Source organism: Gorilla gorilla, chromosome 13, assembly GCF_029281585.2.
Source record: "Gorilla gorilla gorilla isolate KB3781 chromosome 13, NHGRI_mGorGor1-v2.1_pri, whole genome shotgun sequence".
Classification (NCBI taxonomy): Eukaryota; Metazoa; Chordata; class Mammalia; order Primates; family Hominidae; genus Gorilla; species Gorilla gorilla.
The window spans coordinates 123525291-123545025 of NC_073237.2; the positions used below are offsets into that span (position 1 = coordinate 123525291).

General features: G+C 45.4%; 1 protein-coding gene across 18 annotated transcripts in view; it reads left to right on the forward strand.

The window, feature by feature from the left end:
- RALGPS1 (Ral GEF with PH domain and SH3 binding motif 1) overlaps positions 1-19735 on the forward strand; it is a 307580-nt gene that overhangs the window by 233405 nt on the left and 54440 nt on the right. For all 18 annotated transcript variants that reach the window (XR_008668562.2, XM_031014342.3, XM_031014340.3 and 15 more), the window contains 2 exons: positions 16987-17124; positions 19593-19686. Coding sequence is in view for 17 of the 18 variants with exons in the window: in XM_031014342.3 (XP_030870202.1) it covers positions 16987-17124; positions 19593-19686 (232 nt within the window). In the remaining variant the exon portion in view is untranslated. The remainder of the gene's footprint in view (positions 1-16986; positions 17125-19592; positions 19687-19735) is intronic.

Genomic DNA, 19735 nt, shown 5'->3' on the forward strand with positions numbered 1-19735 from the left:
GACCAGAGGAACTGTTCTGGCCGAGGAACTGTCCTGAAGCCACAAGTCAATGGCAGCATCCTCCCGACCCACTGAGACCACCTGGCTCTAGAGCCCCACCCTGTCCAGGCTGGCCGGCAGAGGATCGCTTGGTCCTGGAGCAGCTGCTGCTATTGCAGAGTGCGGCAGGCCTCCTGGTTCTGAGTCTAGTTCATCCACTGGTTGACACTGGTGTCTTATTGTTGTCTTCCAATGTTGGAGCTGAGAAATCTCAGAAGGCTTTGTTGTGAGGTCCATGGTGGGGGTGATGCTGACACCAGGATCTTACTAAAGGAAGCGTTTGGCTCTAGAGGCCTGAGCCCAGCAACATAGTGGAGCTGGGCACCATGAGCCTGTTCAGTGAGGTTTGATGGGCTATGAATCAGACTTGTCTTCCTGAGCTCATGGTAATCCACTTGGAACTAAGTCCTGTTCTGGTCTGGAGATGTTTCCAGTCCCCAGCAGGACATCTGCCCCCTCTGAGGGCAAGGCCTGTGCGTCTACCCTCCAGGACTGGATTAAGGATCACAGAGAGTGGGGACCACACAACTCAGCTCCCAGTGTGAACACAAAACAGAGGTTCATGGCTGACAGGTGGGCCTCTGGAGTCTACCTAGCCATGGCCAGGAGGTTGGAGGAGCAGGGTTTGTGGCCAACCAGACCTGGATTCAAACCTTGGCTCCTCCAACTGTGGGCCAAGAGACCTTGGGAAACTCACCCTACTGTTCGGATCCTCGGTTTCCCCACCTGGATGAAGAAGGTCATGATGCTTTCCTTGGAGTGCTTTTGGTAGATAAGCTGAGGAGATGGCTCAGGTCAGCCCATGTGGCAGCACCCCTGCCCTGGCTCAGCAGCTTCACACGATCACATGCAGTCAAATAAGGCCAGGATGGGAAGGGCAAGCTGAAGCCATGCCATGGATCAGGGCCCAGACTCAAGAGTCAGACCTGAGGTGCAGTGTCAGCTCTGCCACACACTAGCTGTATGATCTTGAACAAGCAACTTAGCCTCTCTGAGCCTCCCTTTCCTCTTCTGTAAGATGAAGACTCCATGAAATTGTACAAGTGCTGCTCAGCCCAGAGCTTGTGACCATGGTCACCATTCCCAGCATTCTTTTGCCTGCAGGCTCCCATTCTCCCACCCCATGCTCTGAGGCAGCTCCCTTGACCCAGGAGCCTCATTTGAGCCCCACCTCTCCCAGTGCCCCTGTTTGTGGGCTTGGGGTCACCAGGGGCCAGATCGCTGTCAGGAACCCTCACCGAAGGAGAGAAGCAGGCCTTTTCCCAGACCAGTACCCATTGCAGCCTTTGAATAGAACACTTCAAACTACTCCTCTTTCACCATTGCTTTAGGCTTTCCAAGCTCCAAATGGGCCTTCTTACTGGTATCCCTAGGCTACTTTACCACCCCCCTCACCCCACCCACACAGCTGCATCAGGTGCAGCCTGTGCAGAGTGGGCATTTGTATGCCCTTCATGGCCAAGTATAAGCTCCTGCTTCCTGCGTTTGAGATGCTCGTGTTCAGGGAGTTGGCATGAGGCATCCTCATCCCCATCTCAAACTGGACTCAACAGAGATGCCCTTTCCTGGGCTCTTACAACTGGATTACTAGGGCAGCCTCACTACCGAGCCCCAAAGAAAGGCGTTCATCCTCAGAGCTCACCAGATGGGATGCAACCGTGAAAGCCACCCAAGTGCTTGCTTTCTGCCCCAGGGGTTTGGGTGGCATCTGCAGGAGTTTGTGGGCTTCACAGACCACTGATGAGGGAGTGTGGCTACAGTGGGTGTGATCCATTAAGAGTAAATTTACAGGGCTGGGCTCGGTGGCTCATGCCTGTAATCCCAGCACTTTGGGAGACCGAGGCGGGCGGATCACGAGCTCAGGAAATCGAGACCATCCTGGCCAACATGGTGAAACCCCGTCTCTACTACAATACAAAAAAAATTAGCCGGGTATGGTGGCACATGCCTGTAGTCCCAGCTACTCGGGAAGCTAAGGCAGGGGAATCGCTTGAACCCGGGAGGCAGAGGTTGCAGCGAGCAGAGATCGCACCACTGTACTCCAGCCTGGCAACAGAGCAAGACTCCGTCTCAAAAAAAAAAAAAAGATAAAGAGTGAATTCAGAAGTTGACAGCTGCTGCTTCTGCCGGTCTGTGATGGTGAAACAACCACATAGATTTATATGGGAAAAAAAAAAATGTGCGTTGACCAGAATTTTATGGCATCCAAAATCCTATCTCTTTGGGTCTTTATATCTAAGTACCATAATTACTAAGGGAAAATATCCTTCTTAAAAAAAAATCAAAGCAATTGACATATCATCAGATGTCCACTAATATTTCATGGATAAACAGTCCTTCCTGCCTTCTAGAAGCTCCTCCTCCCACAGGGAAGCAGGTGGGAAGGACAGCAGCTACCATACAGCATCATAGCTGGTCTGGTGGAGTGTATAATTCAATTACAGCGGAGGGAAAAGGGAAATAAAGAGGGTCAGGGGTCACTTTTATGGTTTTTTTATTTTGTATTTTTTGCTTTTTGTGTTTTGCCTGAGTCTTTGCAAGAGTTTTTTGTTTTCGTTTTTGTTTTTAATTCAAGTGTTTAGCCAGAATGGGTCTAGGAATAGATTTCTTTCCTGGAACCTAATAAACTCAGAATGTATCTAGGGATAGATCTCTTTCCTGAAGCCTGATAAACTCTGACTTCTGTCCCTAGATACATTCTGGCTAACTACTTGAATTCAGGAAAACACCCTTCTCTGGGTCATCTCTCTGTTCTCAGGCCCCTGTATCCCCTTATGTTCTTTCTTCCCCTTCTTCCCCTTCTCTTTTCACTGGCACTGAGGGAGAGCTTGCCAACCTTGCCCACCACATCCATGATGCAAATCTCCGCAGTATCTGCCTTACTCCTTATTGTTTAATTTTTTAATTCTTCTGCCATGTTTTTAGTATTCTTTGATTTTTTTTCATATCTCATGCGTCTCTCTTTCCATCACATCCACCCGCAGTTTCATCTCTGACAGTTCTCTCTTATCACAGAAGCCTTGTCTTGTACTGTATTCAAAAGAAAAGCTGTTTGAACTTTCTTCCAGATCCTGGAATAGACTGTGTGGGGAGGTGTGGTCTCTCTTATCCCTCTACTTCTCCTACATGCAGTTCAAACCCATTACTTGGAAGTATTCTTTCGTATTATCCTTTTTGGATTTTCTTTCCCCTGAATGTACTCTTGAATGTAGTAAAATCTATTCAGCTTTGGGGTTTATTAATAGGCAAGGCATTTGGGCTTCCCTCCAAGCACACTCCAGTTCTTTTCTGGAAGTAGCAGTCTACAAATGAATGTGAGAAGATGGTGGGCAAAGGGTGAGTCAGAGCATTCTAGAACCCCTCCGATCAGCTCCTACTGGGCAGTGAGTGTACTGGTCATTGGCCCATATTTTCTGGTTTCCATAGCCTTGGATCACTGTGTCTTGGGAAAAGCCCCAGGAGATATGAATTATTTTGGTTTCAAGAGATAAGGTGTAAATCTGTTCAATTTCTGTCCTGTATATCTGCCCTATAGTATATTAAATTTCTTAGATCCTAGCACTAAGGCTGTCTGTCCATAAGTCTTAGTTGGTAAGTAGGCTTTTAGTGGTAAGTCAGGGAAAGCTCTGTGAGGGGCGGCCTAGTCTCTTCTGGAAGGTTTCCAGAAACTGGTCTGTACCCCCATCTCCTCCGAAAGCTTCAGGGATTTTTTCTCAAGTAACTTCATTGAGGGCCAACATTATCCAGATAATCTGCAACCCTTTCACATGCATTACCTGCTTTCGTCTTCAGCCCTGTGAGACAGTTACAGGTACTATCTGTATCTCCCAGATGAAGAAAGCAAGGTCCCAGGAGTTGAATAACTCACCCAGAATCACACTGAACAATAAGTGGCAATGCCAGGATTTGAACAGAGATGCCTCAGGTTTTCGTAGTTTTGTATCTTTCCTCCAGTGTGTTGAGCTACATGTGAACATCACATATGACATAGTATATGTGAGTGTGGGTTCTGCAGTCAAACTGTCTGGGCTGGAATCCTACCATTGTCACAGAGTGACCTTGGGCAGATTACTTAACATCTCTGGAGCTGAGGAGAGTAGCCAGGGCAGGGGGAGAGCAGATGAATGAACTCTGTGAATGCTGAAGACATAGCTAACCCTCTTTTGTCTCCCTCACCTCTTGATTCCTTTGGGGTCTCTCAGTGGCACCTGAGGATGATTCCCCCAAGTAAATGTATGCTAGAGGATTACTTTTTTTTTTTTTTTTTTAGCAGTTTCATGCCCTTAATTGTTTGTGTAATTAATGCCTCTGTTGAATGTCCCTCTTCTGCCAGGCTGCATGCCTCATGGGTTCAGGGCCTGTGCCTGTCTGGTTCTGCTGTATACCCCTGTGTCTAGAATGTGGGAGGTCCTCAGTGAGTATTTGTGATGCTAAGGCCCTGTCATGATGGCGGCGCACATCACTGAGTGAGCTGGTCCCTAAGCACATCACCCTGTGCCCTTGCAGCTTCCTCTCCCCAATGACCTGCCACCTTCCTTCAGGGTCCTTGCTTCTTCTAATTGGTCAGCAGACATGCTTTCCTGCCACTTCGGCCTCTGTTCCCTGCAGAGCATCCTCTGACGATGTAGCCAGAATGTCCTAATGAGGGGAGCATTGGCCACAAGGCCTGCTTGTGTAGCAGAAGGGGAAGTCAGAATTGAGTAAAATTGGTGCTGGAGAACCAGTGCACCAATTGGTGCAGAGCAGAAGGATGGGTCTCAAGGAGGTGACCGGGAGACCACAGTCCAGAGGGTCAAGTTTCTTGGGTCCTTTCCCAAGGGAGTTGAGTCTCATGGGCAGAGAAGAGGCAATACAAGGAGAGTAGGTGTAGGCAGGCCTTCCAATCTGAAGCTGACCCCAGCCAGTGACGGCCCAGGCTCTCCCCTACCTTCCCATCCCACCCCACCACACAAGACCAGACTAACAAGAGCACTGGCTATTCCATCACCCGCTGCTGGCAGAGCTGAGGGCTGAGTGTTTGGCCTGCCTTGGGTGAGATTGGCTCCCAGGCTTGGTGGGAATAGCGCTGCCTACAGACCCTGACCAGGGCGTTAGGGCTGCAAGAGGCAGGGCTGCTGCTGGGCCAGCTGGATCTGGCCAGGCCAAGTGCCTCGTGTCCACAGGGTGTCCTGGAGAAGGGTGGAGCCCACAGAGATGGCTCCTGCCATGGAGTAGGAGGAACCCCTGCCCACTGAAAGCCTGCGACCTCCCCATGAGGACTCACATCCTCTCATCTCCGTTGAGAAAGGCAGGGAGAGATCAAAACACCTGAGCCTGAAAACCACAAATAAATTCACAATCAGATGCCTTCTTCCTTCCAGAGGGCCCAAGGAACCTCTCAGTATTTCATTTCAGCAAAATCAGTAAAGAATTTACTTTGAGGAAGTGAAAATCAGTTTCGATCTAGCTAACCCACTGAAAATCTGTTGCTTGTTTTCCAGAGAATGCAGGGATTGATGATTGAGGTCTAGAATGTTGTCTTTTGTTACACAGTTTCCATTGAGTAATGAGTAAAGCTGACAGTTTTGCATCTGCCTCCATTATTATTTTTGTTATACTTAAAGACTAGGTACAGTGTGGTCACAGATACGCGAGTGCATTAGTGGAAGTGGAAAATACTTTGGCGACTGAAGCGGCTGTCTGTGATCTCACTCTCTGGCCGGGATCCTGGTGGCCTCGGACGTTTGGGGAGCCTTTCTGTGCACAGTAGCAAATCTCTGAGCCAGGGTTGGAAAGACAAGCTCAAGAGTGTTTTCCTTGGCACATGGGCAGCCTCGGTTCTACCCAATATAGAGGCAGGTTTCTAAGGCTTTCACTGGGGGAATCATCTTGCATTTCCTTTTAGTGACGTTAGCTCCTCTGGAAGCACTTTATAGCACTCTGAGAAATATGAGTATTTAGCTTACAGATACCACAGTGTGGGGCTGTCCCTTAACAGAGTGGCTGTGGAGTGGGGTGCCTGGCAACCGCAGCCACCCTTCCACTGAGCAATAGAATTTCAGAGGCCAGGTTGAAGGGAGTCGTGTATGTTCCAATAAAGATTCAACATGGGGTCCATTCATTTCCCTAGCCGTTTTCTGAGCCCCTGCTTTATGCTAGGCTTGGTGCTGGGCCCTTGAGCATGCAGAGATGGATAAGGCACAGCCCTTGCCCTCGATAAATGCTGTAATCGAGGAAAGGACAGTGTGCTGCGAGCCCAGGAGGAGCCAGTTAGCAGCCAGGAAGGAGAAGGAGAGAGGCAAGGGGAGGAAACCCCTCTGCTGAGGCTCAGAGGCATGAGACAGAGGGCACATCAGGGGCTGCATGGAGGGGCTGGCATAGTTGGGGCATCACATGAGACGTGGAGGAAGAGGCTGGAAAGGTAATGTGGGGCAGAGCCCAGAGACCTTGGATGCTGTGCTAAGGAGTTTTCACATTGCCTGCTGGGATAGAAAGCCACTGGGTATTTTTAAGTAGGTGAGGGGCATGGTCTAATAGGGTTTGAGAAAGATCACAGGGTATAGACTGGACTGGAAATGGAGAGAGCAAAAGCAGGGAGATGTGTGAGGGGATAGGAAGCACTAACAGATTGGAGTCAGTGTCTGTGGCCTTTAAATCTAAACCTAAAGACCAACCAGGGGCTGAGAACGCTCGGAAATTCTTGTGCTTCACATATTGCTCTCCTTCTCCCTGCCAAAAAAGTGTTTGCTTCTTTAATAGAAAGAGAAAGAAAGAAATATCTTGCTTTTTTTTTTTACTTCTAAAACTGTAGTATATATTCATAGCTAAAGGTTAAAATAATATAAAATTGTATAAAGCAGAAAATAATCCTGCAGTTTCATACCCAAAGATGGCTATCGATAACAGATTGAGCAGTGTATTCTCTGTGTGTGAGCTCTCTATTGTTACAGGCATACCTGATGTTTTTCACTTAAAAACATATCATGGATATCTTTCCGTGTCAGTTCTTAGAAATATATTTTATCCTTACAATAGCTGCATGATGTTCCGCTACTTGGATATAAAATAATTTATATAAACCATGTGTTTTTTGTATAATTATAAATTACAAACAATGCTGCAGTGAACATTTCTTATTAATGTTTGTAGTAGTATTGCTACAATTTGTAGTAGTATTGCTGTAGAGTAAATTTCTAGAAGTGGAATTACTGGGTCCTAGAAAACACATTATTTGACATCCAAATTCTCCTCCCAAAAGTTTCTATCAATTTATGCTGTAGTCACTCTTGTATAGTGTGACTTTTTCCACACGCTCATCAACACCAAATATTATCGATTTTTAAGAACTTTGTCAGTATAAATGGGAAAAAATATCTTGTTTTAGTTTGTAATTCCTTGATTATTACTGCATCTTGGGAATCTTTCACATTTTTATTTACATTTATACTCTTCCACAAATTGCTCATCTTTTATAACATTATTTGCATTTATTGTAGGAGCTCTTTATATATTAGGACTATTGACTGTCTTATAAATTGCAAATATTTTTCCTACTCTATTTGTCTTTCAGCTTCATGTATGATGTTTTATTTGATCATGCAGAAGTGTGTGGGTTTTGAGAAATGGACCCCAATATGTCAGTCTTTTTTTAATGGTTTTGGGTCTTATGTCACACTTAAGCCTTTGCGTACCTCAGCATTATAAAATTATTCTTCTGTATTTTATTCAAGTACTCGTATTATTTAGATTTCAACTCCTTAATTTATCTGTAATTTATTCTGTTTTAGGAATGAAGTAGAGATCCAGCTTTATATTTTTCCAAATCAATAATCATTTGTCTCAGTATCATTTATTGAAGGATTGTTCCTTTTCCTATTGATTTGAAATATACCTGCATCGTATACTAAATTTCTATATCTCTATGTATGTATTGCTGGGCTCCCTTTATTTGTCTAACTCTGTAGCAATACTATACTGCTTAATGACTGGGCATCACAGTACATTTTATAACAAGCCCCTCTCTTCATTCTTCTTGTTAAAAATGTTTATTTTCATACATTTCCTCTTCCAAGTGAACTTTGGAATCATTTCAGATATGAAATGTGTATGTTAATTAGGCAATAATTTACATCCTTGCAATGTTGTGTCTTCCCATCTAAGAATATTATATATTTCCTTACTTATTTACATCTTCTTTCAATCCTTCAGATATTTTTACTTCATTAGTTTTTACCTGAATTACCAAAGTGTTACATTCTCGTTGTAACGACTCAGATACAAAGAGATGTAGATAAAAGGTTTGTATTCTTATGAATTGTGCCTTTATTTAGTAAAATGGATGCTTTGGAGAAGGATTAATAGGCCCAGGATATGTGTATACTTGATTTTAATAAATGTTATATATGATTTTTCTATCAAATATGTTTTATTCATATAAGTCTTACACATTTCTAAGTTTATTCCTAGGTGTTTTATAGTTTTGCTGTTATTGTAAATTGCCCTTTTTTTCATTGTGTTTTCTAGCTGATGATTACTGTTATATAAGAATGACATTGATTTATGTATATTTATTTTGAAGTTAACTTTGTTATTCTAATAGTTTTTCAGATGATTATCCTAAATTGTCTAATTATATCACTAATGTGATAACTAATCATATCACCTGCAAAAATGACACTATGATATGCATCTTTAATATTTATTCCACATTTGTTGTCTTGCTTTATCACATTCAGCATAGTGTTAAATGATAGCAGTATGTCAGATATTCTTGATTTGTTCCTATTTAATAGGATTTCAATATTAAGAACATTGTTTTAATTTTCTAATATGTATCCTTTATCACATTGAGGAAGTCTGTGTCTAGCTCAGTGCTTTCTCAGGACACGCCAGTGAGTTTTATTTGATAATATTTTATTTGGAATCCCTGCATCTTGATTTATTAATGTGATTGGTCTCTGTTTTATGCCACCTCTGTCAGGTTTGGGTGTAATGGTTATGCTAGAATCATAAAATGAACTGCAGCTATTTCTGATTTTTCCTGTTCTGGAACAGTTTAAGTAACATTGTTTTTCTTTTACGGTTTTATGCATGAGCTCCTTAAAAATCATCTAGATATTGTATTTTAATTAGATTGGTGCAAAAGTAATTGCAGTTTCTGCGATTAAAAGTAATGGCAGTTACTTTTGCACTAATCTAATAGTATCTTTCTCCATTATTAATATTTTTCTCTTTATTAGTAAATTAAAGTTTTTTGCCTCTTCTTGAGAGAACTTTGAGAAGATATATTTTCCTACTAAGCATTCATTTCATCTAGATTTTCAAATATGTTACCATAAAATTTACACATACCACTATTTTAACATCTCTTCCATATTTGAAATCGTATCCCCTCTCTCATCCCTAATATTGTTCATCTGTGTCTTTTTCCTCAGTCGTACATACCAAAGGATTGTCCATTTCATTGATTTTCTCAAAGAACCAACTTTCAGTTTTATTTATCACTTTGCTAGACTGTTGACTTTTTAAAAATTCATTATTTATGCTTTTATATTTTAAATTGTTTTCTCGTTTCTTTTTTTTCTAGTTCTATATAATGAATACTAAGTTCACTTTTTAAATGTTTTTTTAATTATTAATATAAGCATTTGAGGCTGTGGACTTTTCTCTCGGTGGTTACATGGCCTTGCGTCATTGTGGATAATTTTGATATTTTAATTTTAACTTATTTTTTCATCTCAAAATTAATTGGTAAGTGTTTTTTCTTTCCCAAATAATTATTTTTAAAAATTTGTTTTTACCCATGGGACAGAGAAGGGGGTGGAATTGCTCCAGATGCCCCGAAGCCACATGGGTTATGAGTGTGGGAGGTATAATTTCCCCAAAAGGAAATCAAGGGCTGTTTCCAAAATAGGGAGTGGGTGTTAGGCAGAAAAAAGTGTCAGTTTCTTCTCTATTCCCAATTCTCATTGAAGGATTAAATGAGCTAGTACATGTAATATACTCAGCACAGTGTCCAGCATGAAAAAAGGCCAATAACAGTAACCAGATGCATGGCCTCTCCTCATGCCCCTTCTTACTGCCAATCAGACCCCCAGTGCACGCTATGCCATCCATTGCACTCTGGGGGAACGTTTGCAAACAGTGGGTTACCTCTTTATGCCTGTACATTACCAGGCAATCCCCAGGGCATGAGGGGATCTATAGTTGTGTCCTCATTTCACCTTGGAGAGCCAGGAGGTGATTTGGCTTCCCTGGACTTCAGGATTCTGTCCAGACAGCAGGACTTTGCCCACGTGCCTTTGTGATTCATGAGCTACAACCCCAAGTCATACACAAGGCCATGTGCTCATCCAGAATGCGTGGCCTCTGACCACCTGCCATGTGACTGCCTGCGCCTGCCCCCTTCTGCAGACCGAGGAAACTGTCTCAGTGACAGTAAGTTTCCAACAGCTTTCACAAAAGGAATACTCTCTAAATGAGGATTTGTTCTGAAGCCCTGTTTTGCTTGATGGATATTAATTAGCAGGTGCTAGTTAATACTCACAGTCTTCCCCATCTTCTCAGGGAGCCTGGGCCGCCTGCTGAGATCTCGTCATGCAGTAGATGGAAATGCTTTGTGCTCTCTTAAAGAGAGCACACACATCCTAATGAGCTGCTGCTCTGTTATTTCATTTGGAATTTATCAGGACAGTTTATGTGATCAAACCACACAAGTATAGTTCTGCATGCCAGCACTCCTGAATACTGAAGTTTGAAAGTGATCTTTTTAAGGCAGAGCAGGAGAACATGGAAAAAAGTCTTTCATCTCAAACTTTGAAAAAGGGAGAGAGAGAAAATGGAAAGTATAAGATGGAAATGTGGCACATTTTTATGCTGTAGAGGGTTTTTTTTTTTCCCCTCAACACAGCAGAATTTTCCTTATTAAAAAGATAGCTGTATGAGAAAAACCAAAACCAGACTCGGGTTGGAAGTGAGACAGGGTGGCGATGGGAGAACAAGGGAGCAGTGAGTCTCTGGGCTTGTGGGAAGCCCTGGTGCCAGCCATGGGCTTTGGCTTGGGGAGGCTGCAAGCGCCCAGCTTCAAGCAGGCTCTGGGCCATCAAGCATGGGTGTCCCTCAGCTTCAGAGAAGGTGTCTGTTCAGAAGAGCACCTCCTTTGTCAGCCTGGCACTCCCTCCTTGGGGCCGGATATCCTGTGGACACCTCTGGTGGGGAGCCTGTATTCACTGTCAAGAAGCAGGTTTGGCCACCTGCCCCTTGTGTTGAGGCCAGCCCAGCTGCGGAGGGCTTCTGGAGCAGAACGAGCTGAGAGCTGCCCACTCTGGCCCTGGGGGTTTGCCTCACCACGGCAGTCTGGTTGGCACTCATGTGGCAGCTACAGCAGTGTCACCAGGCACTGTGTGGGGCATGGAAGGAGGGAGCAGAGCCCAAGCATGGTCTGGGATCTGTCTCAGAGGAGGTCCAGTCTGCGGGTGGGCATAGCCATGGGGCAGATGCCAGCTGCCAGCAGTGTCCTGGGGATTGGGGGAAGACAGGCCACAGCAGGGGTCCTCACACCCCCAACTCTCTGCCTGGAATCCTCATCCCTGTGCCAGCCAATGACTTCCAGCCCCCAGCCTCCAGCCCCTAGCACTGCTGTCTGTCCCAGATCTTTGGAGTCAGGCAGTCCTGAATTCAAATCCTGATTCTCTCACTTGCAAGCTGTGTGATCTTGGCCAACTGAAACTAAGCTTCAGTTTCCTAATCTGTAAAATGGTGGGGAACAGGAGTGCCTTCTGTACAGGATCACTGCTAAGGTGCCATGGTAAACACAATACCTCCCTTCCCTAGAGTAGACAGTGGCTGTTACTGTCAGGGTTGTTTCCCCCAACAGGTCTGCACCTCTCAGCCTTGCCTGGTCCCTGGCACTGTCCAGCCCCAAGGCAGCCAGGGCCAATGGCTGATCCAGTTACTGTCCATCTTCGTAAGGCCAACATCACAATGTCATCTGCTTTGGTAACTCTGTGTAAATAGGAATAGGAGCTGAGATGTCCAGCTGTGCTGTCCCAGTCCAGGTGACAGCTCCAAGCACTGGTCCAACTGAGGGGTGGCCACCATGCAGTCGGCATCTGGGCGCCATCCACGGTTGTGGCAAACCCAGCTGGGCTCATTCCTCCCATGCTGCTGCTTCAAATAGGGCCAGCCATAAGGTCAGCTCAGCTTCTTATGCACTTCAGTGGTCCAGGCCCTGGACTGGGAGACTCGTGTAAACCACCGTTATTACCCTTATTCACAGTCAAGGAAACTGAGGCCCTGGGAGGTAAAAAGGCTTGCCTAAGGCCACCCAGCTGGTGAGTGGCAGAGCCAGGGTTCCGAGTCTCCTGTATCTGGGCCCCATGTTCTCTCACTTATACCACAGCTGCTTGTCATGTGGCAGAGCTGGAAGGACCCCCAGGACTGGGTGGGACACTGATGATGGGACCTGGGACTGACCAGACTGACCACAGTGGACATGAGGGAGGTGGAGAGTAGCAGGTGGTAGATGGCACAGGGGAGGCAGCCACAGTAGAGTCATGAGCCCTTTTGGAGAGTGTTGACCCCATAGGGGAAATCAGGCAGGGACAGCCATAGCCTGGGTTCACCTATGCCCCTATCTTGCCTCACTGGCTGCCATACACCAGAGTCTGGCTGGAGTAAAAGAAGAACCGCCCATAGACAACCTGGACAGACCTGTGCTCAAATCCTGCTTCTGCCACTTCCCAGCTGTGTGGCCACAGACAAGCGGTATTCCCGGTGCACTCTCAGCTTCAGTTTCTTCCCTTATAAAATCACAATGAAACCTCCCTGACAACAGCATTTTTCTTATGAATCGATAATCTGGGCAAAGCTCTTAGTTTAGGACCTGGCACACAGTATGTGCTCGGTAAGCATTAGCTCTCTTTATCATCACTTGACTGGTGGTGGCTCTCTCTTCAGCTACAGAACGAGGGTAACATGTGCTTCATAAGGTTATTGTATGAGTTAACTAAAATATGCCTTCTCTCATGCATTCCTTTGTCAGCCAGCGTTTACCAAGCAGCTCCTGTGTGCTCAGTTTTAGATGCTGGAGATTGAGCTCCTGGAGCAAGACACACTTCCTGCCCTTGAGGCGTTAGGTCTGATGGGGAGTCAGATTTGAAATACGCAAATGACGCAAACAAGTGTCTGTGTGCGGTTGTGGGGTGTGCCAACTACATGTAGAGCTCAGCACTGTGCCTGACATGGTACAAGTGGAAGGTGGTTATTCTTATGATTTCATTACAGTTTAGGCTTATACATATCTCTGTTGTGGACTAATACAGTACTGAAAAGATTTCTGTGGATTTGTGCAGAGTTAACTGTAGGAGACTTGCTGCTTGTGCTGTGGTTTTCATTGTGGGAGTGAAAGGCTATTTATAGGGAGGTTATTTCTAGGCATTGCCTAGGCTCAAGGTCTCCCCACATCACTGGAGCCAGGAGGCTTCCTTTTGAGGGGTGCTCTACCCAGTCCTCAGCAGGTATGGCCTTGGCTCACACTCCTGGGTCTTGAGGAGTAGGCAGGTGTGGGCATCTGCACGTTTTGTAGAGGGGAATTATGAACTCTGTGGGCCTCAGTTTGCAGAGCACCACTCAGGGATCCACTTCCAGGAACCCAAGAGGAGGCCCAGTGTCCGGCACCTGTTCTCACAGGGCAGCACAGGGTGCACCTTTCATGTTGAGAGTGTTACTTGAGAAAAGGCAACTCCCTCTGTGTTTCTGATGACCAGTGGATGGGAACATGGGTGCAGCAGCCTGATAGACCTGGGTTCAAATTCCATCACCCTTGCTGTGAGGCCTTGGGCAGGTTTCTTAATCTCTTTGAGCTTTAGTTTTCTCCTCCTACTTTCCAGGGTTGGTGGCAGGATCCCATGAGACAGGAGGGAAGTTTCTGTCTTGGATTTGATACCCAGGGAGCAAGTTGCCTTTCCCCCCATCCTGCTCTCCAGTTTCTCTGCTTCTAGGCTGAGCTTTCACTCTGCCACTCTGAGCCAGCTGGGCCGAAGTCTGCACATTGCATCTGGAATAAAGCTGCCCTATGTCCCACATCTCTTCACTCCCTGCCATGCACTAGAGGATGCTTTTTGTTGTGGTTGAAGCAGTAATAGCATTTTTCAGGATTGCCGTTGCTGACGCTTCAGGGTGGTAACTGAGTTACATTTTTTTTTTAAATTGTGCACATGTACCCTAAAACTGAGTTACATTTTTAAGAGGGGAGAAGAAAAACAAGGTGAAGAGAAAGAAAAAATCTGTGGATTCAAACTCACCAAACTTGGAGCTTCTCTACAAGGGAAATTATTTCTAATTATTAAAATTTTGGAAACATGGTACCACCAGGAAGAAAGGAAGTGGAAATGGCTCCTGTGAGAAGCATTAGCATATGTTTCTGTGATTTAACAGTTTCCCGTAACAATGTGCATCTATTTTAAAAGTAGACGAATGACTCATGGTATCTAGCACCAGTGCTCCACTGTAATGGCAGGAAGTGTGTACCCTGGAGGAGGCAGGCTTGGGTTCAACTCCTGTCTCTTTCATTTACCAGCTGCATGACCTTGAGCAAGTTACACATCCTCTCTGAGTTTCCTTTTCCTTCTCTGTAAAATAGCTTGTTAGAAGGATAAATCAGATAATGAGCGTATAACTCTTAGTGCAGTGCTCATCTATCCATGCACAAACCCTCACAACTTTTATATAATTAACCAAGTTAATTCCAATATTTGTAATAATTCTTAGTTGTTTAATAGTAAATTCTTAAGGCTATAAATTTCCCCCTGATTACCACTTTGGTCAGAACCCATAAGTTTTGATATGTAGTATTCTCCTTGTCATTGTCTTCAAATAGATTCTTCAAACAGATTTTTTATTTTTTCTTTGACCTAAGAGTTACATGAGTGTGTGTGTGCATGCGTGTGTGTTTTCAAATGGTTAGTTTTTTTTCTGTATTTATTGTTAAATCCTAGATGTAGTAAGGTCAATGAAAGTAGATAATATAGCATTTACTTTTTAGGACTTACTGAGGTTTTCTTTATATACAATCAATTTTTGTACTCCATGGGTACCTGAAAAGAACTATATTTTCATTTATAGAAAACCAAGCTTGTTATTATTATTATTATTAGACAGAGTCCTGCTGTGTTGCCCAGGTTGGAGTGCAGTGGCCCGATCTCAGCTCACTGAAACCTCCGCCTCCTGGGTTCAAGTGATTCTCCTATTTCAGCCTCCCGAGTAGCTGGGATTACAGGCGCCCACTACCACACGTGACTAATTTTGTGTTTTTGGTAGAGATGGGCTTTCACCGTGTTAGCCGAGCTGGTTTTGAACTCCTGACCTCAGGTGATCTGCCTGCCTTGGCCTCCCAAAGTGCTGGGATTACAGGCATGAGCCACCATTCCTGGCCTTTTTTTTTTTTTTTTTTTTTTTGAGACAGAGTCTTGGTCTGTCACCCAGGCTGGAGTGCAATGGCACTATCTCAGCTCACTGCAGCCTCCACCTCCTGGGCTCGAACAATCCTCCTGCTTCAGCTTTCCAAATAGCTGAGACTACAGGTATGCACCACCATGGCCAGCTAATTTTTGTGTTTTTTTGTAGAGATGGGATTTTGTCATGTTGCCCAGGCTGGTTCCGAGCTCCTAGGCTCAAGCAATCCGCTCACCTTGGCCTCCCAAAGTGGTGGGATTACAGGCGCGAGCCACTATGCTCTGCCCTAAAACTTGTTAACGTTGTTACTGTAATACTGTATCATTGCATTAATATATATATGTGTATATGTATATATATGTGTATGATGTATACATATATGCTTATATAAACTCTGGAAAAGACATACCAAAGCCTCCCTCTATGGTTGTGTTTTTGTTGAACTCACTTTTCATTTCTAACTTTTTTATACTTTGTATTGTTTGATGTGTTGTTTCTTTATGCATAGAAATTTGTAACCATTAGATCTTCTTGATCACCTGGACTTTTGTTTTTTAGAGCAAGCACTCTTCCTTGCTTTGCTTAATGTTTTCTGCCTTGAATTCTGCTTTATGTCACTTCTCCTGCCCAACTCTGCCAGTGTGGTGGGCACAATAGCAGTGTTCCTGGAGGGCAGCTGAAAGGACGTTCCATCCTTGGCCCATGCACATCTCCAGGTGGTCTGAAGCTCGGCCCTGCAGCTAGTCAGCCAGCTGAGAGCTGTGTAGTGGCTGCACAGCCAGCAGCCCTTCCCCTTCCCCAGCCAGGCAGTCTGTCCTCAAATCCCCCCAGCTTATCACTGGCCTGTGATGGATCTTACTAAGATTCTTTTAGACATAGGTTTGATCTTCAAAAGCTTTGCAGACTACATGTTACTATTTCTGTAACATAGCTGTATTTTTATTTCACATCTTATTTTCTTATTAAGCATGATTGGCCAAATTCTCTAGCTTTAGAGGGAATTTTTTGTACTGAGAGCTGTTGCTTTTTTAATTTTTTCTTTTGTTTCTTAGTTAATGTATGGTGAGGTAGGGGTAAGGGAACAGATAGACAAATAGACAGCTGGGCAAATAAAGAAGAAACTGAATTCAGCCCAAATGGGTGTTCTCCTGGACATGGCACCTTAGACCTATTAAACTTCAGCAGTTGGTAAGAAACACAAGTATTCATCCCTGTCATGTCCTGTTATTTTCTAGTTGGGTTATAGGTAAAAGCCTTATTGCTGGAGAGTATTTGAACTAGAAATGCTAAAATCTTGCCAGCATACATTTTGGTTGTTGCTCAGATGTTTGATTTATAGTTGGGCAGTGCTGTGTGAAAAAATTAGTAATCAGGATTGGAATTAAAGTCCAAATATTATCTCAGTTTTCCATAAGTCACCCTTTATATTTTTTAGCAGATCAGTACTATTTTGTGCTATTTTGTTCTGGTTTGTGGTAAGCTCCTTCCATCATGAAATATCTTCTTTAATTTTAGGAATCTATCTTCTGGATTTAATCTACATTGATTCTGCATATCCTGCCTCAGGCAGTATCATGGAAAACGAACAAAGATCCAATCAGATGAACAATATTCTTCGAATAATTGCTGATTTACAAGTTTCCTGCAGCTATGGTTAGTACCCTTGTTGTTAGAATTGTGAAATCTTACGTCATTGAAATTTGGGTCTTATCAGTGAGAAAGCTCTAGAAACCTTTCAAAGAACTACAAAGTTCCTCATTTTAATATCTCGAGCATCAAACATGTACTAGATCCTTTTATACATAGGTTTGATCTTCAAAAGCTATGCAAACTAGGTGTTACTATTTCTGTATTACAGGTGAGGAAATTGAGGCTGAAAACAGTTTAGTCACTTGTCCACAATCACGCGTCTAGTGAGTGGCAGAGCCCAGGTCTTTCTGGCTCCTGGGTCATTCATTCATGAAGAGCTTTCTGGGCAGCTCTCCTCCAAGCAGATTCGGGGACCAGGCTTCATTGTTCTGTGATTCTGCTGTCTCCCATGGCCTCAGAATCCTCCACTGGACTCTGCATCCAGCTGGCAGGTGCAGGATGAGAGAGAACCATATATGGGTGGGTTTTATGGTCCAGGCTTGCAAGCAGTGCAGGCCACTTTTGCTGACAGGGGCTAGGAGATATAATCTAGCTGTGGGCCTGGGAGAAGGGAAATGATGTGGTAAGCGACTGGCCACACTCTGCTGCACGTGGCCAAATCCACAGTGTGCCCATGATGGTGGGTGTGTAAGAGGGATGGAGAAAATCATTGGAGATGATGTCAGAATGCTGGATGGGCCATCCATGTGGGGATTGATTTCACCCGAGAAGATGGCAGACTTGGGGTGTGGAGCTTGACTGTGAGCCAGGTGCTCAAGTCTTCTGGGAATTAGCACTGATGAGCAGGCGGTTAGTCAGCGGAAGTCAGCCGTGAAGGGGGTGTGGTGCACGGGGGGTGGGGCTCTAGGCACCTGCCTCTGGGGAGCAAGGCTTTCACAAGAGGGCAGAGGAGTAAAAGTCTGGAAGCACCAAAGAGGGGTGGTAGGAAGGAACCCAGCCTCACTTGCTGTGCGTAGGGTGTGAGAAAATCCACAGCCTCCGTTTGGGAATGTCACAGGGAAGCCAGGGTGGGTTCACCGAAGCAAGAGCCCTGCTCACCAGCCCCTCCACAGCATCCCCAGGCAGGGTGGGGGTTCCCACACTTCAGGGCCGCTTTCCTCTGACAGGAGGGGTAGGAGGCACCTGTATTCCCAGTGCAGATTTCGCCTGGCCGGGGCCATCTCCAGCACAAATACATTGATACTTGTTCCATTGGCCAGCCGAGCAACCACAGACATGGGCTTCAGGGTCAGATGGACTCCGGTTCCTATTCCAGCTTTGTCTCTTGAAAAGTCACTTTCTCCCCTTGAAGGTTTTCTCATGCATGAAAGTGGGGATAGGATTCATGCAAAGCCCTTAGCACAGTCCCTGGCATTTCATGAGAGCCCAGCAAATGCTCTCTTACCACTGTTCAACTTCACCTGCATCATCTCCATCAGCTTTGTAAAACAGGTATCATCCTCACTTCAGAGAGAGGACACTGAGGCTTCAGAGAAACAAAATGATCTGCTCAGAATCTCGCTATGAAAGGCCAGAGCTATTGGGTGCTCATGCTGCACCTGGACGCACCTCTCCAGAAAGCGAGGGTCCTTCCTCGCCCTTTTTTCTGCTCCTCTTCATGACCTCCTCTACTCCTTCCACCTCTCCTCTTGGCTTGTTCTGTCCCACCCAGTGGCCCTCTCAGAAGGAGTGCAGTGACTGTGAAGGTCTGCAGAGAGCAGCTGACACCAGTCCCTCCAGAGACGGGCAACACCATGTGGCAGAAGCCTTCCATCACCTGAAGTCCCAACCCAGCTCTGCCCTTCTCAGCAATGCGACCTGTGCAGGTTGCCACAGTTTCTTCCTCTGTGCAATGGGGATATTGTTTCTCCCACGTGAGGCAGGTGTGAAGGTTAACAAAAATGACTCCTATAAAATTACCTGCTGCAGAGCCTGGTACAGGCATATTCAGGTGCCTGGACCCCTCCCTTTCTTCCTAGGATGCAGCAGCTCCAGTCATAGGCCAGCTTCTGGGTTAGGCCTCCACAGCTGGCTGGACAGGGTCTGTTCATTCATTCTTGAATTCATGTCACACAGCTGGTGGGTAGATATAGGAGGCTTGCCCAGTTACCCCAATGGAAACCTGTTTTAGGGCACAGACACCTGGCTCTGGTCTGTTTTGGAGGCCAGGGAGCCATCTTTCCCCAGTCCCTGATATCTGAATGGAGGCGCAGCTCCTCCTTCCTGGCTAAAAAAACATGGTGGCCTCAGAGTGTGGTGACTAAGGCCCGGTCATCTGGGGGGTACTCCTTGAGGGCAGAACCCAGGCCTGATGATCCCTCTGTTCCAGTGGCCAGCACAGGGCCAGTCCCCAAAGAGCATCAGCAACTGCTGGAAGAGTGAATGAGTCTCAGTATCCCGGGAGCATCTAAAATCATGATTTCTATACTTCTCATCTGGGGGCCTAAAGATGGGAGAGCCTAAAGTTTCTGGATGTGGTCCACCTTTTGCAGATCACCTCACCACCCTGCCCCATGTGCAGAAGTACCTGAAGTCCGTACGCTACATTGAAGAGCTCCAGAAGTTTGTGGAAGACGACAACTACAAGTAAGTCCCCACGTACTCCTGTGTCAGGCCTCCCAGCCCCACTTTTGTC